The sequence below is a fragment of the Tympanuchus pallidicinctus genome, unplaced genomic scaffold (genome assembly GCF_026119805.1).
Source record: "Tympanuchus pallidicinctus isolate F22 unplaced genomic scaffold, pur_lepc_1.0 scaffold16, whole genome shotgun sequence".
Lineage (NCBI taxonomy): Eukaryota > Metazoa > Chordata > Aves > Galliformes > Phasianidae > Tympanuchus > Tympanuchus pallidicinctus.
In genome coordinates, this window is record NW_026294679.1 from 27,282,118 (window position 1) to 27,303,510 (window position 21,393).

The following is a 21,393-nucleotide window of genomic DNA, read 5'->3' on the forward strand; positions in this document are numbered from 1 at the left end:
TTCAATGCAGCCCCTGCTGAAGTGCACTCCAGATTGAAATGCTCACTGCCCAGCCACACAGGCCTCCCAAAGAGCTCCTTGAAGAAAGCAGAGAGATGAAGCAACCTGCGAAGTCATGACCTAATACTCAAGATACAGAGCGTGAGAATGAGATGCAAAGCATTTTGACGTCATCATCATGATGAAGTTTAGCTGAAGTCATCGAGGCAGATCAGCGGGAACCAGATGTGCACGGAAGGCAGTCCGCAGCAGCCCCACACTGAATAAAGTGGAAGGAATGTCCTTACATCTGTTTCCAGGGTGATGCTATTTCCAGGGAGCGTGCTTTCCTCTGTGACTTGCCCGCTGGTTTTCCAGGAGCCATGTCCAAGGGAGCAACGCTTTCCTCTCCCACTCCCAGACCAGAATGAATGCTGATGACAAATCAGTTCTGGAGGCACCGTGCTGAGGAAAGTCAGCATTCCCTGGGATTTATCATCAATCGTTCAGTAGCCTCTGAAGGAACTCTTCCTACGTTTTGCCTCCCTGTACAATGAAAAGCGAGATCCCCGAGGAACACTCCTTGTGTTATGTATATTATATATATTTGTTTCTTTATAACACAGGGGGTTCGGTTGTTTCAACCGCGTGTAAATGAGGCTGCAGCACCGATCTCGTGTAAATGAAACCTGGGCAGCAGTTGCGTGTCAGCACCCGCAGCAAAGAGCCGCTGCGTGCGGCCGGCTCTGCACGCTCGGCGTTTCTCTGCCACGTACTCAGCCATGAAACCCAAGCTCTGCGTACGAGCTGGTAGACACGATTATTTTAATATTTAAACAACGCGCTCCACTTAAAAGCCTTTCCACGGGGGAAGGTTTCAGTCGGTACCGAAGCCGGCGTCTTCCGTCAGAAGGGACGCTTCCACCCGAGGTCGCCGGGCTCCGCGGAGCACGCGGCTCCGCCGGCACACCGTGCCAGGGGCGGCTGCACCCGCAGGATCCCCTCGGGGGCCGCCCCTGGTCCGGGCGTTGCGGCGGGCGGGTCCGCCAGGGGGCGCTGTGGCGGGCGGCGCGATCGGCGGCCGCTCTCGGCGCGCGGGGCGGCGGCGGCGGCGGCGGCGCGCGGCGGGCGCCGCCCCCTGCTCGCCTGGCGGCGCGGCGGCGGCGGGAGCGGCGGCGATGGCGGACAGCGCCAGCGAGAGCGACACGGACGGCGCCGGCGGCAGCGGGGGCGGAGGGAGCGCGGCGGGAGCGCTGGCGGCGGGCGGCCCGGCGGCGGCGGCGGGGCCGGGCGGCGGCGGCGGCGGCGGCGGCTCGGGGAGCGCGGGCGGCGGCAAGGCGGGCGGGATCGTGATCTCGCCGTTCCGGCTGGAGGAGCTGACGAACCGGCTGGCCTCGCTGCAGCAGGAGAACAAGGTGCTGAAGATCGAGCTGGAGACCTACAAGCTGAAGTGCAAGGCGCTGCAGGAGGAGAATCGCGACCTGCGCAAGGCCAGCGTCACCATCGTGAGTGCGGGCGGCGCCGCGGGAGGGGGCGGCGGGGCGGCACCGGGCCTCGGGGCTCCACGCGCGGCCGGGCCTCGGCCTGCCCCGCGCCACGCCGGGCCCCGCGCCGGCCGGGATCGCCGCGGGCACAGAGGCCGCCGGCCGTCAGCGACGCGGCCGCGCGCCGAGAGCCCGGCCCCGAGCCGCCCTCCGCGGGCCGCGGCTGCGAAGGGACGGCGGGCGTCGGGCCCGAGGGCGCCCCGACGGGACGCGGGTTGCCGCGAAGTTTCTTGGAGCGCCGCTTCGTGCGGGGGTGCGAGCGGGATGCGCGGCGGGGCCGCTCCGAACAGCCGCCTCTTCGGGCGGACCGAACCGCGAGAGCTGCGGGTGGCGACCCGGTGGCCCGAACTCATTCTGGTCGTTCGTACCGTCTAAAAGGTGGTCCGGAGCTCGCGCGAGAGGAAGACCGACAGCCGTGCGGGAGCGCGCCGCGCCGTCCCAGCTCCGCTCCTGCTCACTTATCAGCACCGGCAGGATAAATGAGTTTATCTTCACTTTGCGGCGCTCCGAGGCGTCAGTCCTCGGCAAAAGACGTATGAAAATGTAATCCGCATGGCACGGTTTCCTTCCCCATCGGAGGGGCGTCTGGGGTTTAGGTCTGTGCTATCTGGGGGGGACTGTCTGTGCTATCTCAGCCGTCAGCGCTGCTCTGGGTGCTGCAGTGGCCACGGCTGGTGTACGGGCAGCCCAGGCAGCTGGGGGAATACGGACTTGGAGGTGGTGCCGGCAGCACTGTGCTGCCCTGCAGCCCTTGCTGCTGCGGGCAGAGCCGCAGTAAAGACTCCAGAGCACACCTGCGAGTGCTCATTCCCATCTGATGCTTCATTGACCGGCTCGTAGCCGTTCAATTGCTGAGCAGTTTGTTGCGATACATCTAGCAAAGGAATGGGATGTGGAGCTCACGCAGGCAGACCCCTCCTCTGTTCCCAATAGTGCTAGCAGGATGTGGGCCGGAAGAGTGCGTGAGACACAATACAGAAGTAATTTATTCAAGAATGACAAATATAGTGCCGGTTGGGGAAACGTGTGCTTTGTTAGTACTTTACGAGAAGAGAATGAGTCTTAATTAGGTAGCAGTGGAGTGCCTTCAGTGCTGGAAGGGGCTAAGACATCTTGTCAGTCAGACATTTTCTCTCTGCCTGTTGGAAAGACATGGCATCTGTCTGAACCCCTGGTAGATGTATTGCTGTTTGTAAACAAGTTCCTGTGAACTAACATTCCTTTTGTGCTCTCTCTAGGGACTGATTACATTAGGTTTTAATTGGAAAAAAGGGAGTGTTTTTCTTAAATCTGAAACCATCTGTGTCTTTCTCGACATCTTGACTGAAGAGGGGAAGGTGTTAGACTTTCACAGCAACCTGTAGGCTGCCTAGAAAACCAGCGTCTTGAGCAGACGCTGTTTTTGCTATACACAGTTGAGCGAACCAGTCGTAATTCAGCAAGCAGCAAAATAGTGAATGCAGAGCAGGTTTGAGGTTTTTTTTTGAGCCACCGAGACTGTGCTGCGATTTACATAGTCCTTAATGTAAACAAATTTGCAGTCACAATACTTTGTTGCTCTGACTATGAAAGTGATCGGAGATGAGCGTTGTTGGAACGCTGAAATGTGTGCCATTTGCATGGAAATGTCATTAAATGCAAAGTTTTCTGATTTTCCCCATTGTGATGGTAAGCCGTTGTGGAGGTACTCCCACAGCCCCGCTCCAGCTGGTCGCTGGTGTGCAGTGTGGGCAGGGCTGTGCGGCACAGCCACTTCCTGCTGTAGGCACTGTGCTCTCACGGATCAGCTTTGATTTTTATCATTTGCTGAGGATGAGCTGTGAAGCATGAGCGGAACTGAGAGGTAGCCAGAACTGCAGGTGAGATGATGCAAGCTGTGTGCAGTAGGTGGAGGTGATGCTTCTGGCTGTGTGACCCATCATCCCCGTGCCTTTCGCCACCCCTTCCTCTGAACTCTGTTGTGCTGCAGTGACACTGTGTTTTAAATAGTTCCCTCCAACTTCTTTTCTGGTTCTGAATATTTTCCCTTTTAGATTTATCAGATAGAAGGCAGTCTTTTTCTTCTTTCCTCTCGTGTCTGTACTGACGTATGCTTGTAAGATGGCATTGTTTTTGTTTGTGTGTAGAATTGTTGGTGTCAGTGTGAGCATTTACGGTTCAGGAACTGTACTATGCTTGCTGCATAGGCATCCTGATATTTGTAGTTAATCCTAGCATTGTAGGGTTGAAAATAATTGGTCAGCATAGGGGACATATGTTAAGCAGTGGTACTTGGAAAACTGATTGAGAAGAGGTGTTGACTTGGCAGATTTATATGCTCACTAACTTCATAAAATGTGTAACAACAGATGCTGGTTTAATGCCGGAATCTGTAAAACTTGCTTGGTCTAAGTGTGTTTCCAAAAAGCTTGCAAGCTCTGCTCATTCCTGCAGCCTGAAATGCAAATGGAGTTACACTGCTGGTCTTGTGCAAGGCTATGGCGTTAAATAAGTACACAAGATAATTTTATCTGACCTGCTGCTATTGGTAATTACCATGGTGAGGTACTCAGTGAGGAAAGTGTGGAGATCTAAAGTGTTGTCTGGAGTATGAGAGTAAATATTAAAAAGAAATAGCTGAGTTCATGTCACTTGTTTGCATGTATTTAGCAATCTTTAATTATATGATTGCATTATATGCTTCTGTAAGATCGTTTTTAGGAAATGGAAAGAATGGTGTTCAGGTTGGGAAAAGTCTGAAAATCTGAGCAGCTGTGTGTTTGTGAAGTCATTACTTTTGGTTACAGTGCTACATACACTACCAGAAGAGGAGTTCCTGTATGTACTTCCTTCGTTTCTTGGTGAGAGGTCTGCAAGGAAATGGCATACATGGTGGACTAAGTCTGACACAGCACAACTTCTCTGGTGAAAGCAGAGTACGTGCAACCCTGGGGGGAGGAGGAGCACTCTCCCAAAGGTTGCACTGCTGCGTACCATGGGAGCTGCAGTGCTTCAGCCAGGAGGCTGCACGCATGTCTGGGTCAGGGAGTCTGTCCTGAAGTCAGAAGACCTTGGGTTTGTTCCTTTCATTATTTGATTTTCACCTTCCAGTGTTTGATGTCACAAAGTTGGCTCAGTGAAAGCCACGCAGTCTTGGAGCGTTTTGGTTTTGTTGTTCTTTCTACTTAACAGGCCTCATAGAAGCAGGCTGCTTTTCATTACAAAACCCGTTTCAGTCCAATTCCTGCAGGTACGTACATGCTTCCCTGGGTGTTAGGTTTGGTCATTTACCTCCCATGAGTTGGCCTGGAATAGTCCGGCATCTCCTGTAGCATAAGAGGAATAAAGTGTAGTGAGCCTTACTCTAGGGATTATTTTTTTCTAACTGGTGTAAAGGTAGTGGATTTGCATAGTCTTGATTTGAGAACATTCCTGTTGCATGGTGCCAGATGTAGCAGTTTTAATGCTGTAACATAGACTTTCTGAGAACAGCTTCCTGTTCTTCTACCCAGTTTGCTTTGCAGGGAAGGAAAGATCCTAGAAATCCCATTGTGAGGTATGTGGGTGTCCGAAGGAATATAGGTTGAGATAGAGAAGACTGATCCCAAACAGCGATGGTATGAGTGCCACATGGGTGCTGCTGGGGTGAGCTTGTCGTGTGCCCTGCTGTCGTGCTGTGAGTTCCATGATGCTCAGAGGCACAGGAGTTGGGGCAAAGGGCTGCTGTGCTGCGAGTTGCAAGCAGCAGTGTTTTCCTGGGAGTCTCTGCTGTCCTTGTCCCTCCAGCTAAACCCACACCTTGGGGCCAAGCACGACCTTGTTTATATACTGAATGTTAGCAGAGGGCAGCTGCGGCTCCTAGCTTCACAGTCTCCTGTGTTTCTGCACTGCAGTGTGGACAGGCTTCTGCTAGCTGGGAGAAACAATGGAAGAAAAGGGCTTACTCAGCTCTCATTTCCTTGTTTTAGTCACAAATTCTGGGGAAATTCGTAGCTTGCAATAACAGACATCTCCTGCAAACAAGCAGGCTTTCTGTGACTTAGAGATTGGCAAAATCTTCTGTGGTATTGCAGAGTTGTTACAGTTTTCTCGGTAAATAACCAGATTTAGGTGCTGGAAATAGATGTGATTTTAGCATTTTGTTCTCAAGGAAGTATGTGGTGGGATGTGTGTATGTTTGTGATCTGCTGCTGTGGTTCTTTGTGGAAAATGTCAGCCTGGAGAGGTAGTTTGGGGAAGTTCATGTGTATTGTATTGGTGAAAATCCTCTGCAAAGAGAGCTTTTGCCTTTCCTGCAGTTGGAACCAGAGTTTCAAAGCAGAATGCTTTTTCAATACAGAATGTGAATGGTAGGAGAAAAAGCAGAGCAGGCTGTATGAAAACACAAACCTGAAAGGTACTCAGCTAAGGGCAGAGGGAAGAGAGTGGTTAGAAGGTACAAAGTGTATCAAGAAAGTGAGGAGGTGAATGTTTTAGCAGAGGTAAAGTCTGTTATTTATGCTTTGCTTTAAAGTAGGTGTTGCAAGTGTGAAAAAGGGGGTTCTGCTGTTTTGTGGCAACTTCTGTAGGTGTAAAAGTGCTCTCACAGCTTTCAAATCTAACAGCATCGTTTAGTTCTGGTTTTTGGCTTCTTGAAGACAACATTTTTGCTGAGATGAACAAATTAATATGCAGTGAAACTCCAAAATTTTTCAGAAAGAGCAGATGCAGAGGAAACCGCTGTCTTGTATTTGAATGTTGTGTTTGCCACCTTCTCAATAAATTGAACTTCTACAGAAATCTGTAAAGGAAGAAGGAAGCTTCATGATGGACTTTGTTACTGTTCGTGAACCTTAGGTTAAGGTGATAAAAGCCATGCTGTTTGCTGCAGTGCTGGTAAGCTGCTAATGGGAAGGTGTGGTACCGCTTGCTGCTGCTTGATCCTTGTGCACAGCTCCTGGCACAACTCAAAAAAGCTGTCAGGCTCTGAGATGCTGAAAGTCCAATGTGCTGGATCAATATGTTGTGGCTGTATGATGCACTGGTTGAGGCTGAACACGTTTTTCTGCTCCAGATTTGCCCAGCTGTTTCTGAGAGCTTCATTTGGAACTGATGGCTTTTATTTTTTCATCTTGTATCGTCAGTCTTGCTCTGTGAGCTGACTGTTGTGTGCTGCAGCTAACTGAGCACAACTTGCAGCAGCACACGCATGTCTTTTCCAGGCCTGACTCGTACTGCTGCAGCACCACCTGATTTGGTGCTTGTAACTGCGGTGCCATGGTCTCAAAAAGAATGTTTTCCTCTGTTCTTGATTTTTGTGAGGCTCTGTTAGCTCTCTTTACAAAGAGATCGTAACACCATGCATTTATTTCCCCGTATCAGTTTCACCGATGCTGCTCACGGTGGTGGAGGTGTTCTCCTCTGCTGGAGCCTGGAGGACCTTGTGGAGCAGTACCTCTGCTGCAGCATCACTGGTGAGGCCAGTGCTCCCTTCTCTCCATGTCCATTCTCTGAGGAGAATCCCTTATTTGTGGGGTTGGTAAAGAGTCTCTTTTTTAGCCATCTTGCAATTTTAGTCTCGTGGAGTTTGTCAGAAATGACTTAATGAAGAGTGATATGCAGTCGATGTTTTGATCAGCATCGTGCTTAGTACGTGTTGGTGTGAAATTGCATTAGACATTTCCCACCGACAAGTGTTTTTAAGGTCTGTAATCCACTCTGGAATTCTGCCTGTACTTTGATTATTGCATTGCTGTCTTCAATACAGTCTTATGAGCACCATGTACATGTCTTATGCCTTTGCAGTAATCTTTATTAGAAATAGGCTTTGGCTGAAAGATAAATCTCTGCTTATCTGCCAGAACTTGTTCCCTATAAAACCACGCCAAATAGCTCTCCTAATGTTTCTGTCCTTTTTACAGTGAGTTTGTTTTCAGTATTGCCATTGGGTTGATACCAAACTGTGATAACCATCTATGTCATGCTTGCCTAGAAAGGTTGCACAACAGCTCTGCTTCGTTACCCGTTACTTTCTGGTGTTGCTTTGTTGAGTAATGGTGGAATGTCTTCAATCGATAGTAGTGTTGGTATATTGGTTTGAATTAATTTGGGATGGAAGTGAAGTAAGAACTGTGATTTGAGAATATATTTGGGAATTTTTAATAATGCAAAGTCCTTGTTGTTTCTGTAAGCTTCCTGTTGTGCGTGTGCAGTGTTCTTTTAAACAAACCTTCTCATCAAAGTGGTATTCAGTTCTGTGTCAGACTGTTTGTAGTGAGTTTTTCCAAACACAGCTTATTGCCAGGTTTGAACATTTACTGAGGCTAGCAGCTCTTCTTTCTTAGTGTATCTTCAAGGACTGAAGCATTTTGAAGGAGCTTTCTAGTTTCTTCTGCACTGTACACCTAACAGGTCTGTTTTCACAGAAACAAATATCCCTATATGCTACACACCTGTTGCTTTGAATGGTAAGTAAGGCTTTGGTCTTTTCTCCAGGTTCTAGCTCTGTTGCTAATCCCAGTTTTGAAAAGCTACTATGGACAAAACCGTAGAATGATTTTCAACTCCTGGAAGTTCTGCACTGCATTTTAGTTGCAGTTTTGAGCGTAATAGAGTTTGATTTTTATTGCTGATTGCAAAGGGTGAAGGAAATCTGACTATGTCTTTCATTTAGAGTAGTGACTTGATCTTTGCTTTTCTTTCACCTGCAAGTTCATTTTACTTGTCTTTATTGATTGTTTCCTCCTGCTGCTGATATTGGCTTCAGTTAATATTGGAGTTTGTTCCTAAGCACTCGGTCCTGGGTGTTGGTGTGCAGGGGGCATATTTTCATCTGCAGACTGTTAGTGCTAACACTCCTTGTGTCACATGGGGAAATAATACTGCTGTGTGCAGCACAGGTGTGTTAAGCAGGTAATGATTTGCTGCTGCTAATGATTTCAACAAAAGATCGTGTCATCACACAGCAACTTATAAGATGTGCTTGGGTGAAATTTCAGGTAGAAACTCTAAGGCCACAGAATGCTTGCAGTGGTGAATCCACGATGCTGCAAATAGAGCTCGTCACTGAGCTCAGTGTGTGAGATGCCACAGAAGGACATGATGCTAACTTCTCACTGTTCTTGAAATGTGCAATAGGGAGTAAGAAAATGCTCTTCCAAAGGAGCAGAATTTGTCAGCAGAACATATCTGATGCACTGCAGCATCGCTTGCTAAGAGCAGCAGAGAGAAACAGTTGTTTGCTGCTCTTTTTTATGCTTGGGGGTAGGAGGAAGATACTGAATTTAGCAGCAGAGCAAGGGGTGAATCCTTTTTTGTCTTACTTGGAAAAAAAAAAAATCTGGAGGAGGAGAATGGTAGGGACAAAATGTACAAACTGCATCTTGTACAGGTTTTCATATCTGAACAGAAGGAGTGGATGAGGCAATGACATGTTCTGGAAGAGAGGCAGAAAATAAAATACAAAACAAGTCCCTATGGATCAGTAAGGGAAAATACTGCTGTGATACATTGCTTCCAGTGCAGCAGCCAGGGGGCATCAACAAAACAAGGCCTTGAGTTCATCTTCTTTAGCCAAGGCCTGCTGCCTGCTGACCAGGGGAATGTCTGAGCTCTAATTACAGGGACTGTTATGGTCCTGTTTCAATACATGGGATGAAAAAAGAAGTAATGACGAAGGCAAGACCATTGAGGTACACTATTCCAAAGTAAACAGGCGAATGTCTAAGTCAGAAAGGCTGTAGCACGAGTGATGTGTAGATCTCACATCTGGGGGTTGTAAGGGCTCCTTGGTTAAAGTTAAAGCAATTTGCAGAAATGTTGAATCAGTGTTGAATTGTGACGTCTGTGCCTGTAACTTTTTCAACTTCCTGTTAAAATTGTAGGCTCACTGTTGCCTACAGCAGCAGTCCTAGCAGTTCCCAGGAGTCATCTGCATCTTTGTGTCTTCTGTTGCTCCCACTGAGTTCCTGGAAAGAGGGCATTCCTTCAGCTAAGCTGGTGCCGGTGGTACAACCGAGGGAGAGACACTTGGCATAAGGCCTTGTTAATATGATCTGCTTTTCAGGCTGGGGTAAGCTTTAAGAAGTAGATGTGCATCTCCTCAGCTGTGCTGTAGATCGAAGTGTCCTCGCAGTGTTTCAGCTGTCTGTCAGCTTTGGTCAGATGTTTTAATTCTCTAAATAGCCTCAGAATGTGATGTTTCTGTTTGTTGCCATAAAGCTAAGGATTTTTAGTTCCTTTATTGCTGTTGATGCTAACCATGATGTGGGTTAGCGGACACGGTGGTGATGGGTTGGTGGTTGGACTGGATAATCTCAGAGGTCTTTTCCAACCTTAGTCATTCTATGACATTTAAAAGTCCTACCACAAAGATTAAAAAAATATGTATATAATTCCCACAATGATACAGTTCAGTTTTGGATAAAGATATAAATGATTCTCATTAAGTCAGACATGATAAAGTTTGATATTCAAAAGCCCCTTACGATGTTTCTTCCTGTCCCTTGGAGTTCCATTTCTACTTAGAGCAAATGTGGAAAGGACTTTGTTTTTGATTGTAGCGAAGGGATTGCCACTTTGTTTCCCTTTACTTCCAAATAAGCAGCAAAAGCAGTTATTATGACTTCTGCAAAATTTAGTTTTTTATCAGTACTTTTCCAAGAGCTTCAAACAGTGTGTTTTTCACATCTGTGACAAATGAAGAGTAGTTTTCTGCAGCCAGCTTCGCAGAGTAATCCATTCATTAGGTAAAAGCAATGCCCTCATAGGCCCTGAAGTGCTGGCTGAATCAAGATCTGCCATAACCTCCTTTTTCTTTTAAAAGTGAGATATTTAACTGAAAGTTCCTGCTCTGAGGAATGAAAGATGGGTAGGCATTTCCTGAAAAATGCATATGGTTATTTCTCTGTGTTAGATGTACTTTTTCAGTTCTTTATGGGGTGAATACTCAAAGATGAGTGCATTCTCTTACATCCTGCAAACCTCTGCTCATAGACAGGTAGAGCAGAGGATGTAGATGCTTCATCTTCCTCAGTGTCTTCTCCTGCACTATGTAAGACCTGTTTCTTGTCTTGAAAGCCTGAAAAGTGATTGCACTTTGATATATTATGGTGTGTGTATTGTAAGAGACCCAAAATATTTAGAAAAAAAAACCCTCAATCCACAGAGTTCTGAACACGTGTTTGTTGTGTTGGAATTAGAGCTAGCATGCATTAACTGTGGGATGGATGATGTGATGTGAGCTTTGTGAACGTGTGGATTTGGAACAAGGTGTGATTAACATTGGTGACATTATGGCTTTTCTGGAAAGCCAGTGTGTGCATGAGGAATTAAGGGGGGTTTTGAAAGGAGCGCTCTTCAGAGGCTGGTTGTGTTATCAGGCACCTTGCTAGTGTGGAGAAGAACACGGCCATCCCTATGACTATGTAAGCTGTATTGAAACTTGGCATTATAAAAAGCAAAACCAAGAAGCCAACAGCAGAGGTTTTAAGAAAATGGTGAAGGCACTGCATGGGAGATGCTTGTGGTAGCAATGTATGGTCTGCCTAGAGAAGTGGGGTGGGACAGGATAATGCTTTGGCTGTTATCTACTCCAGTGAAGAAGACCAACTGTTTTATATCCGCATCTTTGCCCTGGCTTATCTGAGCTATGAGGTGAAGTAGGATTGACACAGATGATTTAGAGGGGCTGGCTGCTCAGCCTCTCCTCTCTGTTTGCACTCCTGTGCCTGCAGAGAGAAGCAGCATTGGCAGCTTCTAACAAAAGTGTGCTGCGCTTGCACTTTGTGCACAAGCGTGTTGTTTTAAAACATGGGTCGGTGCCCGATGGCACAGATGTGCATAGCTCACTGAAAAGAAGCTGCTTAGTAAATTAGTCACCTAGCAGTTATTCTTCTGTTTGTTTTCTTTCTTTCTGTTCTATTCTTCTGAATCCTTGCTGTTTTTTGCTGTTCTTTTTTCTTTCACTGAAACTTTGGGAGTGAGCAACAAGGAGTTTTTAATTGGTCAGCAGTATATTTTGTGATTAATGTAGTATATTTTGTAATTAATACCTCTCTGCATCAAAGATAAATGGTGAAGTAGTAGAAAGTAAGTAGTAAAAGTAGTAGAAAAAAAGGCAAAGAAGTACTAATAAGATAAGTTATATTTTTGTGCCCTGGACATCTCATGCCTCAGAGTAGTTGGACCAGTTTGCAGCAGGGTTACATTTCTTCCAAGTTGTCCTACCGAGTGGTGGCATTGCTGGGATTCTAGCTGGTGTTGGTTTTTTGCTTTCTGAACAGCTTGACACAACCAGATTGCATTTAGCTGGGGTATTTTAGATGCAAATCAAACATGAAGTCTAAATATTTCTAAAGGACGATCAAGTCTAAAGGAAGTTCAAATGATCATGGAGCCTGTGGAAAATAAGTTTAAAAAACCCAAACAAATAAAACCGACCAAGTCTGCCCCAACATTAGCTACATGCAATTGGATCACTTTCACCCCACTCCACCATTTCATCATTGCTCCATCCTGCTGCATGTTCAAAAACTCAGCTGCATGTTCAAAAACTCAGGCAGACTGAAGTACAACTACAAGTCTGGTTGGGGATCTGTGCACCTATGTACATGTGTGTCCTTATTTCATTTTTCAGCAGCTTTTATACTGAGGCTGAACAGATGCAAAACCTGTTCCACGTGTTTCTGTAGTCTATTTGCTTTACACCTATTGATTAACTAGAAAGCTCTTTACCACACAAGATTACCAAAAATTTCACCAATGAAATGGCAGCACCAGCAGATGTCTGAGAGTAAAGCAAAAACCTTTCAGTCATCAGTAGAGGGTTAGTAGGGAGATTTCAGGCTTTGGTTCAATGTTTGCTTTGACAGTGTAACTTTACTGTCCATATTGGTTGTCTTTGTCAAGGCAGAGCTTCAGTCAGAGCTTCATGCTCCCAGAACAGAGTGTATTCCTGCTAGGTCATTCCTGTCTTGGCCTGTAGCTTCTGCTGGCTCAGCTTACAGCTCTTGTGTATGGGAGACCACAGTTGCGTCCTCACGGTCTGCTGGGCTTCCACGTGGAGATGGCCAAGTGATTGAAAAATTCATGCTATCAGTATGTCTCTGGTGAATCCTAATATGTCTCTCCTAATCCTAAGCACTCCAAATAGGAAATATTGACATACAGTTTACCTGTACAGATGTGCTGCTGCCTTTCCTTTGTAGAGCTTTATGCCCACGTAGTCTTTAATGACATAAGACTTTTGCATAACAGTGCATGATCATGGTTAAGCTGCTAGGTAAAAGTTATTTGAAGGTTGATACGCTTTCTGGACCCTGTCTTGACATTTTCTTATTACAGTAGCTTTTCTAGGAGCTGCCTTTTAATTAACTATTTAAAGCCAGTATTTTGACAAAATAAACTCCCTCAAAGAGAACAGACCAATTTTTTATGCCTGAAGAAAGCCTTTAAAATTATTTTAAAACTGCACTATATGAATTATGAATTGCACATAGCTTCTCATAAGTTTTGTGATGAACCAAGTGCATGAATTTTATGTGTCACCATGTTTATGGAACAACTGTTTTCATAACCTTCTTGTTTCACCTGATGTCTTTCAGTTGCTGGGACTCTCACAGGTCAGCAGCAACCTGCAGAGGGAAGCTATTTTAGGCATGTAGAAGTCTGAAGTGGAATGCAATTGCACACCATCAGAGAGTGAATTGCAATGCTCAGAGGCTTAGTGTGCGTGAACACTACAGAACTTCTGTCTTCAAGAAGGTAGTTGGTGTTGAGGACTAGAATGTAGGGGTGTGTGTGTGTGTGTGTGTGTATATATATATATATATATATATAGGTATTGAGTATAAAGAGCTGTTTCTTGTGTAGCTTTCCAAAGCACAGTATGGATGTACTCACCTTGAATATAATTGTGTTTTTTGAGAGGGTTGCTCATGAGGCTGCATAGGTGCTGTGTAGCTAAAAACATCTGATCACAGCTCAGCCAAAGCCTGGCTGGTCCTATTAAAAGGGGTGAGAGGGGATGAAAGGGAGAGAGAAGGGAACAGTATTTTAACACTAAGTATTGTTTTAAGGCAGTTCTGTTTGTGGTGTTAATGTTGCAGGATATATTATGTTTAGAGTAGTTGAAACTGGTAGGTTGAGGTCTGATGGTGATTCATTTTTTTCCTCTCCCATTTGTATGTTTTGGAAGTAGCACACACAATAGCTCCATTACTCCTGAAAATTTCACTTAAATGGGAAAAGAGGAGGAAAAAAATGAAAGGCGAAAGAAAGAAAAAAGAACGCAAAAGAAAAAACAAACAAACAAACTTGCTCTTCTGCCTGAAGTGAAAGTGAGGAAGTTATCTGGGGGGTTGCCCTACATAAAACAGGAAATCACACTCAAATCAGACCCAGAACTTGAGGTGCAGAACATGGCTGTGCCCATGGGAGCAGTGAGCCAGAAGGCTGCAGAAGTATCTGGCTGTGGCACAGGAGGGCTTCAATGGCCTTCCTTGTACCCCAGGAGCCACAAATAGAGTGTGTTGCTGGGCAGCCACAGCAGCTGCAGCAGTGTGAGCCATCATCTCTGAGCTGATTCTTCTTCCATTTCTTGAAAACAGTCTTTTCCTTGCACATGGTTTGCAGTGGTTTGTGTTTCTTCTTGTCTGAAAGGCACGCTGCATGCAGTGTGGTTGTTTCAGGTGCTGAAGGACTTGTAAGATAAAGAGCTCCAATCCAGAAGGGCTGCAGTGTGAAAGTTTCTCCTGTAAAGGAACAGCATTGTTTAACTGAGATAATTGTTGCATTTGTAGACCAGGAGATTTCTGTATTATTTTAAACTAGTGCAGTAAGCATGGCTAGAGCATTGTATTGAGTTGACTGTGCTAGAGGAGAAGTATGTGCTACAGCACAAATGGCAAACCTAAATATGGTAATGTTTTGTGGGAAGATTTTACATTTCTAAAATTGTGTCACTGTGCCTTACTACTCTTTACACCCTGTTCACTTCATGCTTTCTTGTAGGATCTTGGGACAGGCAGCTTTCTGAAGAGGCAATTCTATCTCAGTGTACCGTGTGCTGCACTGAGATATCCCTCCTGAAGCTGCCCCAACCTTTTGGGCTATATTCAGTAGTGAAGATTGAGTTTCTGAGTGTATGGCCAGTGGGTTGAATTGCTCTTCAGCTCCATCTGCAGTTGTATTTTGTCCCTGTCACCAAGCAGAAACTGCTCTGCGTGGGTGAGTGATAAAGAGTTAGTAGTGGGCCTTGTCTTTAAAGATAGGGAAACTTCAAGGATGAATTAGATCAGAACAGTGCTTGGTAAGCTGTCTCCAGCAAGATCCCCTGAAATCTTAGTGCCAGCTCTACTGCAGGCACTAGCGAAGGCAGACGGTGCTTTGCCACCTAGCTCTCAGGCTTTATGGGGCCAACAAGCCATTCATGAAACACGTATTCCTGAGACTGCATCTGAAGAAAGAGCTGAAATTAAAATGCAAGGTCTCATTCACGTCATACCACTGATAATGTGGCACTGGTGTTCTCTAGGAAATAGCTTTCAGCTGTGATGTTGTACCTGCTTTTCCTTACCCTGCTTTGCAGTAGTGGGAAGATTTGTGAAACTTAGAGAAATGGTAACCTTGGAGGAGAAGGAAGTGTAGTCAGCTGTCATTGTTATTTGGCTTTGTTAAAGCATCAGAAAACCAGGGTTTTGCTGTTCATAAAATATTGCCACTAGAGCAGTGGTTGGAATCTGTTCTGATGCAGAAAGAGAGCATTCCACCAGGCGCAGAAGCTGCTGTGGGAGCTAGAAGCAAGCGGGCAGAGGGGAATCTAGCAGTGTGTGCTCTTGGCCTGCTAGAGATACATACACAGGAAGAACTGAAAGCATAAAAATACTTTGGACCTAAACTCTTGATAGTTTATACTTCCACACACACGCAGTGTGTGGAAAAATAACTTGTAATGAGATTGTCTTCTTAATAAGGTGCTCAGTTACTGTGTAAAGTTTTCAAAAGAATATGTCTTAGTTCCTTTAAAAACAGTCCGCTGGATACTAAAGTCAGAAGGACGGATCTTTTATAACACTTCACACCCCAACTCTACTAGTAATTGGGATGTCGCATGCTACTGCAGTCAAAATCCCCTCTTTATTTTTGATTTTCACAAAGTAACATGGTTGTCTTTGATGATTGTCGTAGATCTGTGTGTTGTTGACTTCAGTAATTACAGATATCCCCTTACTGGGTGCATCCATGCAGTCCTCTGAGTTAGCCAGACCTGAAGTTTGAGACACAGCGGACAGGTGGACGTGGTTATATCTGCAGATCTGTGCAGCAAGGAGATTGCACCTTTCAGGTTTCTAAAGGCTGTCAGATCCAATGTTATAATTTTATATCACTCAGTGTCTTAGCAATTTGTTTTGTAAGGTGGTATACAGAATGAAGTAAATTGCTTTTGGCATTTATGGATGTTGAATGTAATGTGAATAACAGAGAAATCATGAACTCTGTGCCCTCACTGACCCACTGTCTCTGATTTCCGTGCTCTTTCTCAATTTTTTTGCTGATTCTATCAGGGGCTGTTTTCTAATGCAAATGCCTGATTTAGAGTCAGATTATTTGTATGGAAACTGTGCATGTATGTTCAGAAAAATATTACTGTGACAGTCTGTGCAGGAAACAGTGTGTGGGTTTTTGACTGTGGGCTAAATGACTAATAGATTTCAGGCAATATTAACATGAGGGATTTTGTTACAGCCAAACTATCTCCAGCGATGAACAAGATAAAGGGAAAGTTTCAGAATGAAAGTATGTAGCTTTAGAAGAAATAGAGGAACACTGTGTGCTTTTTATACCTTGTTTCATAACTCTAGTGTGGTTTTTTTACTTCATAGATAATGTTGAAATTGCAGACCACCAAGTAGTTTAAGTGGACACTGTATTTAATTTGACATATGGATATCTGGAACTTGCATTCACACTTAGATTTGTATGCTTCTTGTTTGTTCAGCTGAGAAATATGATTTCAAAGGTTTTGATGGGTGCAAAGCTGGGACAGAACAGACTTTATGCAAGTTAGAAACGAAGAGAAATCAAAGTAGATGCATCTTGAGTCTTTAAAACCAAGGCCTTTCTAATATAATTCTATATATACTTGGTCTGCTTCCTCCCTTTTACTGTCTTTGAACCATCAGAAAGCTGGCAGTAGAAATCTGTGCCATGAAGACAAAGGAGGGGGATGACTTTGGAAGAGAATACATGAATTTTAACAATTTGAGGACAATGAACCTTTGCAGTTTGAATTGTTTATTCTGTTCTGACATTTCTGTGAAGGCATAAGATTGTTAGTAGCTCAAAGTAAAGCTACATTTATAATGGGATAATGATGTTATTGAGATTTTAGTCAGATCTCTTGTGTTGTAGCATTCTGATATGTAAGCTGACAATTTAGTATTTCTTTCAGGCATTTGGGCATCTTTATGTTGTCCTGATGTGGTCAATGATAACCCTTAATGAACATGCAGGAAGAGTGGTTCTCTGCCAGCGAGATGCACTGACGTTAGAGAGAAGGTGCTGAGCAGGACCTCATCTAATAAACTGTGCCAGAGCTTCTTTTCTTTCCTTATTATTGTCTTTTTCCTCATCTTGGGATTGTGCCAAGCGAGATGGGAGCTGGTAGCAGGTAGTGTGTAAGGGCCATGACACAAAAGCAATGAAGATGGGAGAAGGCACTGGTAAGGATGTGAAGATTTGAAGCAAGGAAGACTCAATTGAAAAGTTTCCAAACCACTGCTATAGATTTTATGATACTGGAGATCTGGGGATATTTATGGTTGTCCCTTTTATTCCACCAGCTTTAAAGATGGTTATGCTTCGTAAGTAAATTTTCTCATAGGCATGAAAGGTGTCTCTGCTTAAGTAATTGCCTCTTGGACTACTAGGGAATGCATCATTCCAGTTAAAAGATCACTGACATAATGAAATCCTGTGAGCACTTTCCATTGTGCAATATGTATAAAGAGATGATTATTCTGCCACATTTGGGGCAGAACATTATGCAAGTTAAACAGTTATACTTCTGGATCCTATTTCTTAAAGTTTCCACAGTCAAATTTTGCTGAAATAAAACTAAGCAAATCCTTATGTATTGCAAGCTACAAGCTGGTATAATTTTATTAAACTCAGGGCAAATCACAGATCTGCAGTTCATGTGATATGGGTTTTGTTGTAGGGACAGAGAAAACTCCTCAACACTGTGTGGTCTCATTTGTTGAAGGTTATGGCTTGGGAATTCTGTGTTTGTGTTGTTCTGTTTTTCTGGGCTAATTATGCATTGCTTGTGTAATTAGGAGTTGGCTTTACCCATCTGTAGCTGTGGGCTGTCATTTGCCCATATGAGTTGCCCTTTGCGGTTTTCTAGAGCAGACATCCAAAGATAACTACTATATTCTGTTTATGAAGTTTCTTAAGTGTACATAAAAAATCTGGAAATACCTGAATAGCAGAGAATGCAAAGGGGGAGGCGGAGGGAGGAGTTCAGTTGTCTTTCTTTGGAGCAGCCCAACTCCTGGCCCCAAAAGGGACCATCCAGAATCCGAACCTTTTGTCTGAGAGTGTCAACCAAATGCTCACCGAACTCCAGCAACCTGGGGCTGTGCTCATTGCCCTGTTCCATGCTCACCGCCCTCTGGTGCAGAACCTTTCCCTAATGCCAGCCTGTCTGTCCCCTGATGCAGCTCCAAGCCATTCCCTCTGGCCCTGTCACTGTCACCAGAGGTGTACCTGCAGGAGAGACAAACACTGTGTGCCTCTCAGAGAGCAGTGCTACAGCTGAAGGGATCTGGCAAATTGGCACAGTGCTGAATGCCTCACATCTGTGAGTTGGTTCATAATGGAGAACATTTAGAGAGGTGGCTGCAGTATTTTGTTTTTAGGAATAGAGAAGGTAAAAGTGGTTATCTCTGAATCGCTAATGTTTTTATAAACTTTAAGAGGCTAAGGAGTTCATGCATTTGGTTGAGGGAAGCCACTTTAAACCATCTGTGTAGTTTCCAAAGTTAAAAGATGGGGAACAAAAAAAAAGGAAGAATGATGTTGTTCTGCTGGAAGAGGTAACAGGGCCTACATTCATCTCACTGTTCTCCAGAATGGACGGACAAGCTTTAATATGAAGGGTGGAGAAAAGGAATATTAAGGCAAACAGAATAATTGTAGTTTTTGGTGTGGAAAGTTGCTTCCTTTTTTTCTTAAAACTTTGTCTTTATTTCACAGCAAGCAAGGGCAGAGCAGGAGGAAGAATTCATCAGTAACACGCTGTTCAAGAAGATTCAGGCTCTGCAGAAAGAAAAAGAAACACTTGCGGTAAACTATGAAAAGGAAGAGGAATTTCTCACTAATGAGCTCTCAAGAAAACTGATGCAGGTAAGTGGTTCCTTTTCTGGTGTTTCTCTCAGGGCCAAACGGTGGCTGAGTTTTTGTTCTTGCTAGTGTGAGGGCAGTCAGGGATGTGGTCAGGTCATATTTGCAGTAAAGCTGACATCTGATAAAGAAGTATAGTGAGTGAGGGTTGGCTTTTGATGTTTTTTGTTTTTTAATATGTTATTGTGGAATTTACATCTTGAAATGCACATTGAGAACCTAAAAGTTTATAGAGATGCAAAGCAGTAGATGTAACTCGTAAAGACGGTTAGTTAATTTTAAAAGTGAGTGAGATAGATGCTTTTTTTTTTTTTCCCCCTCGACTACGTGATATTTCAGTGAGTCCTGAATATTGAACTTTATATACAGAACTGTGCAGTGATGCTTGAAGGTTGCCAGGAAACTGCGAGTTTAGCCAGATTTCTAACAAAACAGTTGCTTCTCTAGAATTTTCTAGAAAACTCTAATATGTGTTAGGTGCTGGAAGTAAAATAGTTTAAGGTGCTGGAACAATTTATGGCAGAGAAACACCTTTTGATTACCCACCGTGCGAATTTGTGGAGAGTGGGTGAGTATCTGTGGGAAGTTCTGTACACGTCTGCCCTGTTCTGATAGGTGTGCAGTACCTGGTTTTGGCCTCTGAGGAAGATGGGTCACTAAGTTAGGTGTGGTCCACTATGGCTCTTCTCACGTGATTTTGTACAAGCTTTGTCATGAAAAATTAGTTGAGTTTGAATAACCTGCCAGTATGTTGTAACAATTTCTTATATGCTGCAGTTGGAGATTTGAGAGGCATGTGTAGCCCTGCAGTTAGGAAATGTGTTGTTTCTGAACAACTTTAGAGCTAATCCCATTCATCTGAACCCCTTCTGTGCTGAAAACTCCTGAGACTTAGTTTAATGCCTAATATCACCTAGTATGTTGTCAAGTTAAATATCCTCTACCTTATATATACTGTTTCCCATTACTCTGGTTGAGGACTGATGAGAACATTTCTGAGTAAGACATTTGCTTTCAAAGTCAACTTTAAAAAAAAAAAAGTTCTCTAGTGTTCTTTTCTAATTGAAGATGTACATACTATCAAAAAAGCTTTCTACTAAAGAAAATGCTGTATTGAGCAGTGCTGCTGATTGAAAGGGCTGTGTGGAAATTGGTTACAGAACCAGGTTATGTGGGGCCATGCTGTTATATTGTATTAAGCAAAGTAATGCTTTAAAAGTAACAGCATGAATTACACTTGATTTGGCTGAAGGGTTTTGAACCTATGTGGTGATTTTGCATGCAGGTAGCAGGTTTTTAGCCCTTTGTTTTTCATTGTTGTAGGGGCTTATGCATGGCATTCAGAGCAGCATTGGGACCAAGATCCTACAGTGCTAACATGCTTTAAATATGAAAGCTGTCTGCCAGAGTTCCAGCTGCAGTGCTCCTCACTAATAGCCTAACATGAATTTCCCAGATCAGCATGATGTGTGCTGCTGCTGTAAAACACTGCTGTATCAGGTTTTCAGTGTTGTTCTAGGAAAGCAAATTTGAAGCATTCACTGCCAGACTGATTCTGTGTGAAAGAGTTTTCAATAAAATACTATTGTCTTTCTGTGGCCAGGCTTTCTGATGTCAAACCATTGCTGGATGCTAGCTGTGTATTTATAACTGTGTGGCATTAGCTTTTACTGACTTTACAAGCCTAATAGGTAAATGTATTCTTTTACCTGTTAATTTTCCTTGGATTAACACAATTTTTGATTTTCTAAATGAAGTGCAGCAGAGATGAGGGAGAACATCCATATATCCATCTTAATAGATATTTTGGCGTAAACAAAAGCTATCCATTACACTTATTCCTTGTGAAGTTTTAATAAGCTCTATATAAATCCACTACACTTTTCCATGTGTGTACTCCTTATTGTCATTTACCAGGCTACATCTCTGGAAAGTTTGGCATAATTATTTTTGTAGAACTGTCAATTCCTAATCACTGGAGAATGGTAGTAATGTTTGGCAGAGTATCACTACAAGTGTTTTGATGGGAAATCTACTCCTTCAGCTGTGCACATGGGTTGTTGAGTTGTAGTTTTGAGATTTAAGAAAGTAAAATCACATCTGTTGTGAAAAGCCTGCTTAGAAGAGTAATTAATTTTTAATATTGCTTTAATTTATGAAGTCCATTATTCTGCACATTGTCTAGCAGTCCTTTTCAAAATCAAATATCGATTTTTTTTCTGTGTCTTTTATTTTGAAAGTGCAAGTGATTCTTAAGTACCTGTCCTTGAAATGAAAATGTTGTGACTTCCAAAGATAATAGCTGAATTAAGGGTGAATTAAGTAAATGGGAAGCTATAATGAAAGGTACCCTGTGAAAGTCTGATTCTTGGCAATGCTTTCAAAAGTTGTAAGTCTGTTGACATAAGGTATTTCCTTCCTGCTCTCAATATACCATGCTTCAGCCTGAGGATGCAAATAAATAAAAGCAGTGCTGAATTATCAGAGTAAACTCATCTATCATGGA

At 44.0% G+C, this 21,393-nt stretch overlaps 1 protein-coding gene across 1 annotated transcript in view; it reads left to right on the top strand.

The window, feature by feature from the left end:
* Positions 1-1,142: 1,142 nt before the first annotated feature.
* The window catches only part of CCDC6 (coiled-coil domain containing 6), a 48,164-nt gene continuing 27,913 nt past the window's right edge, over positions 1,143-21,393 (top strand). The window contains exons 1-2 of the mRNA XM_052678185.1: positions 1,143-1,484; positions 18,741-18,890. Of these exons, the coding sequence (XP_052534145.1) occupies positions 1,158-1,484; positions 18,741-18,890 (477 nt within the window). The 5' untranslated portion in view covers positions 1,143-1,157. The remainder of the gene's footprint in view (positions 1,485-18,740; positions 18,891-21,393) is intronic.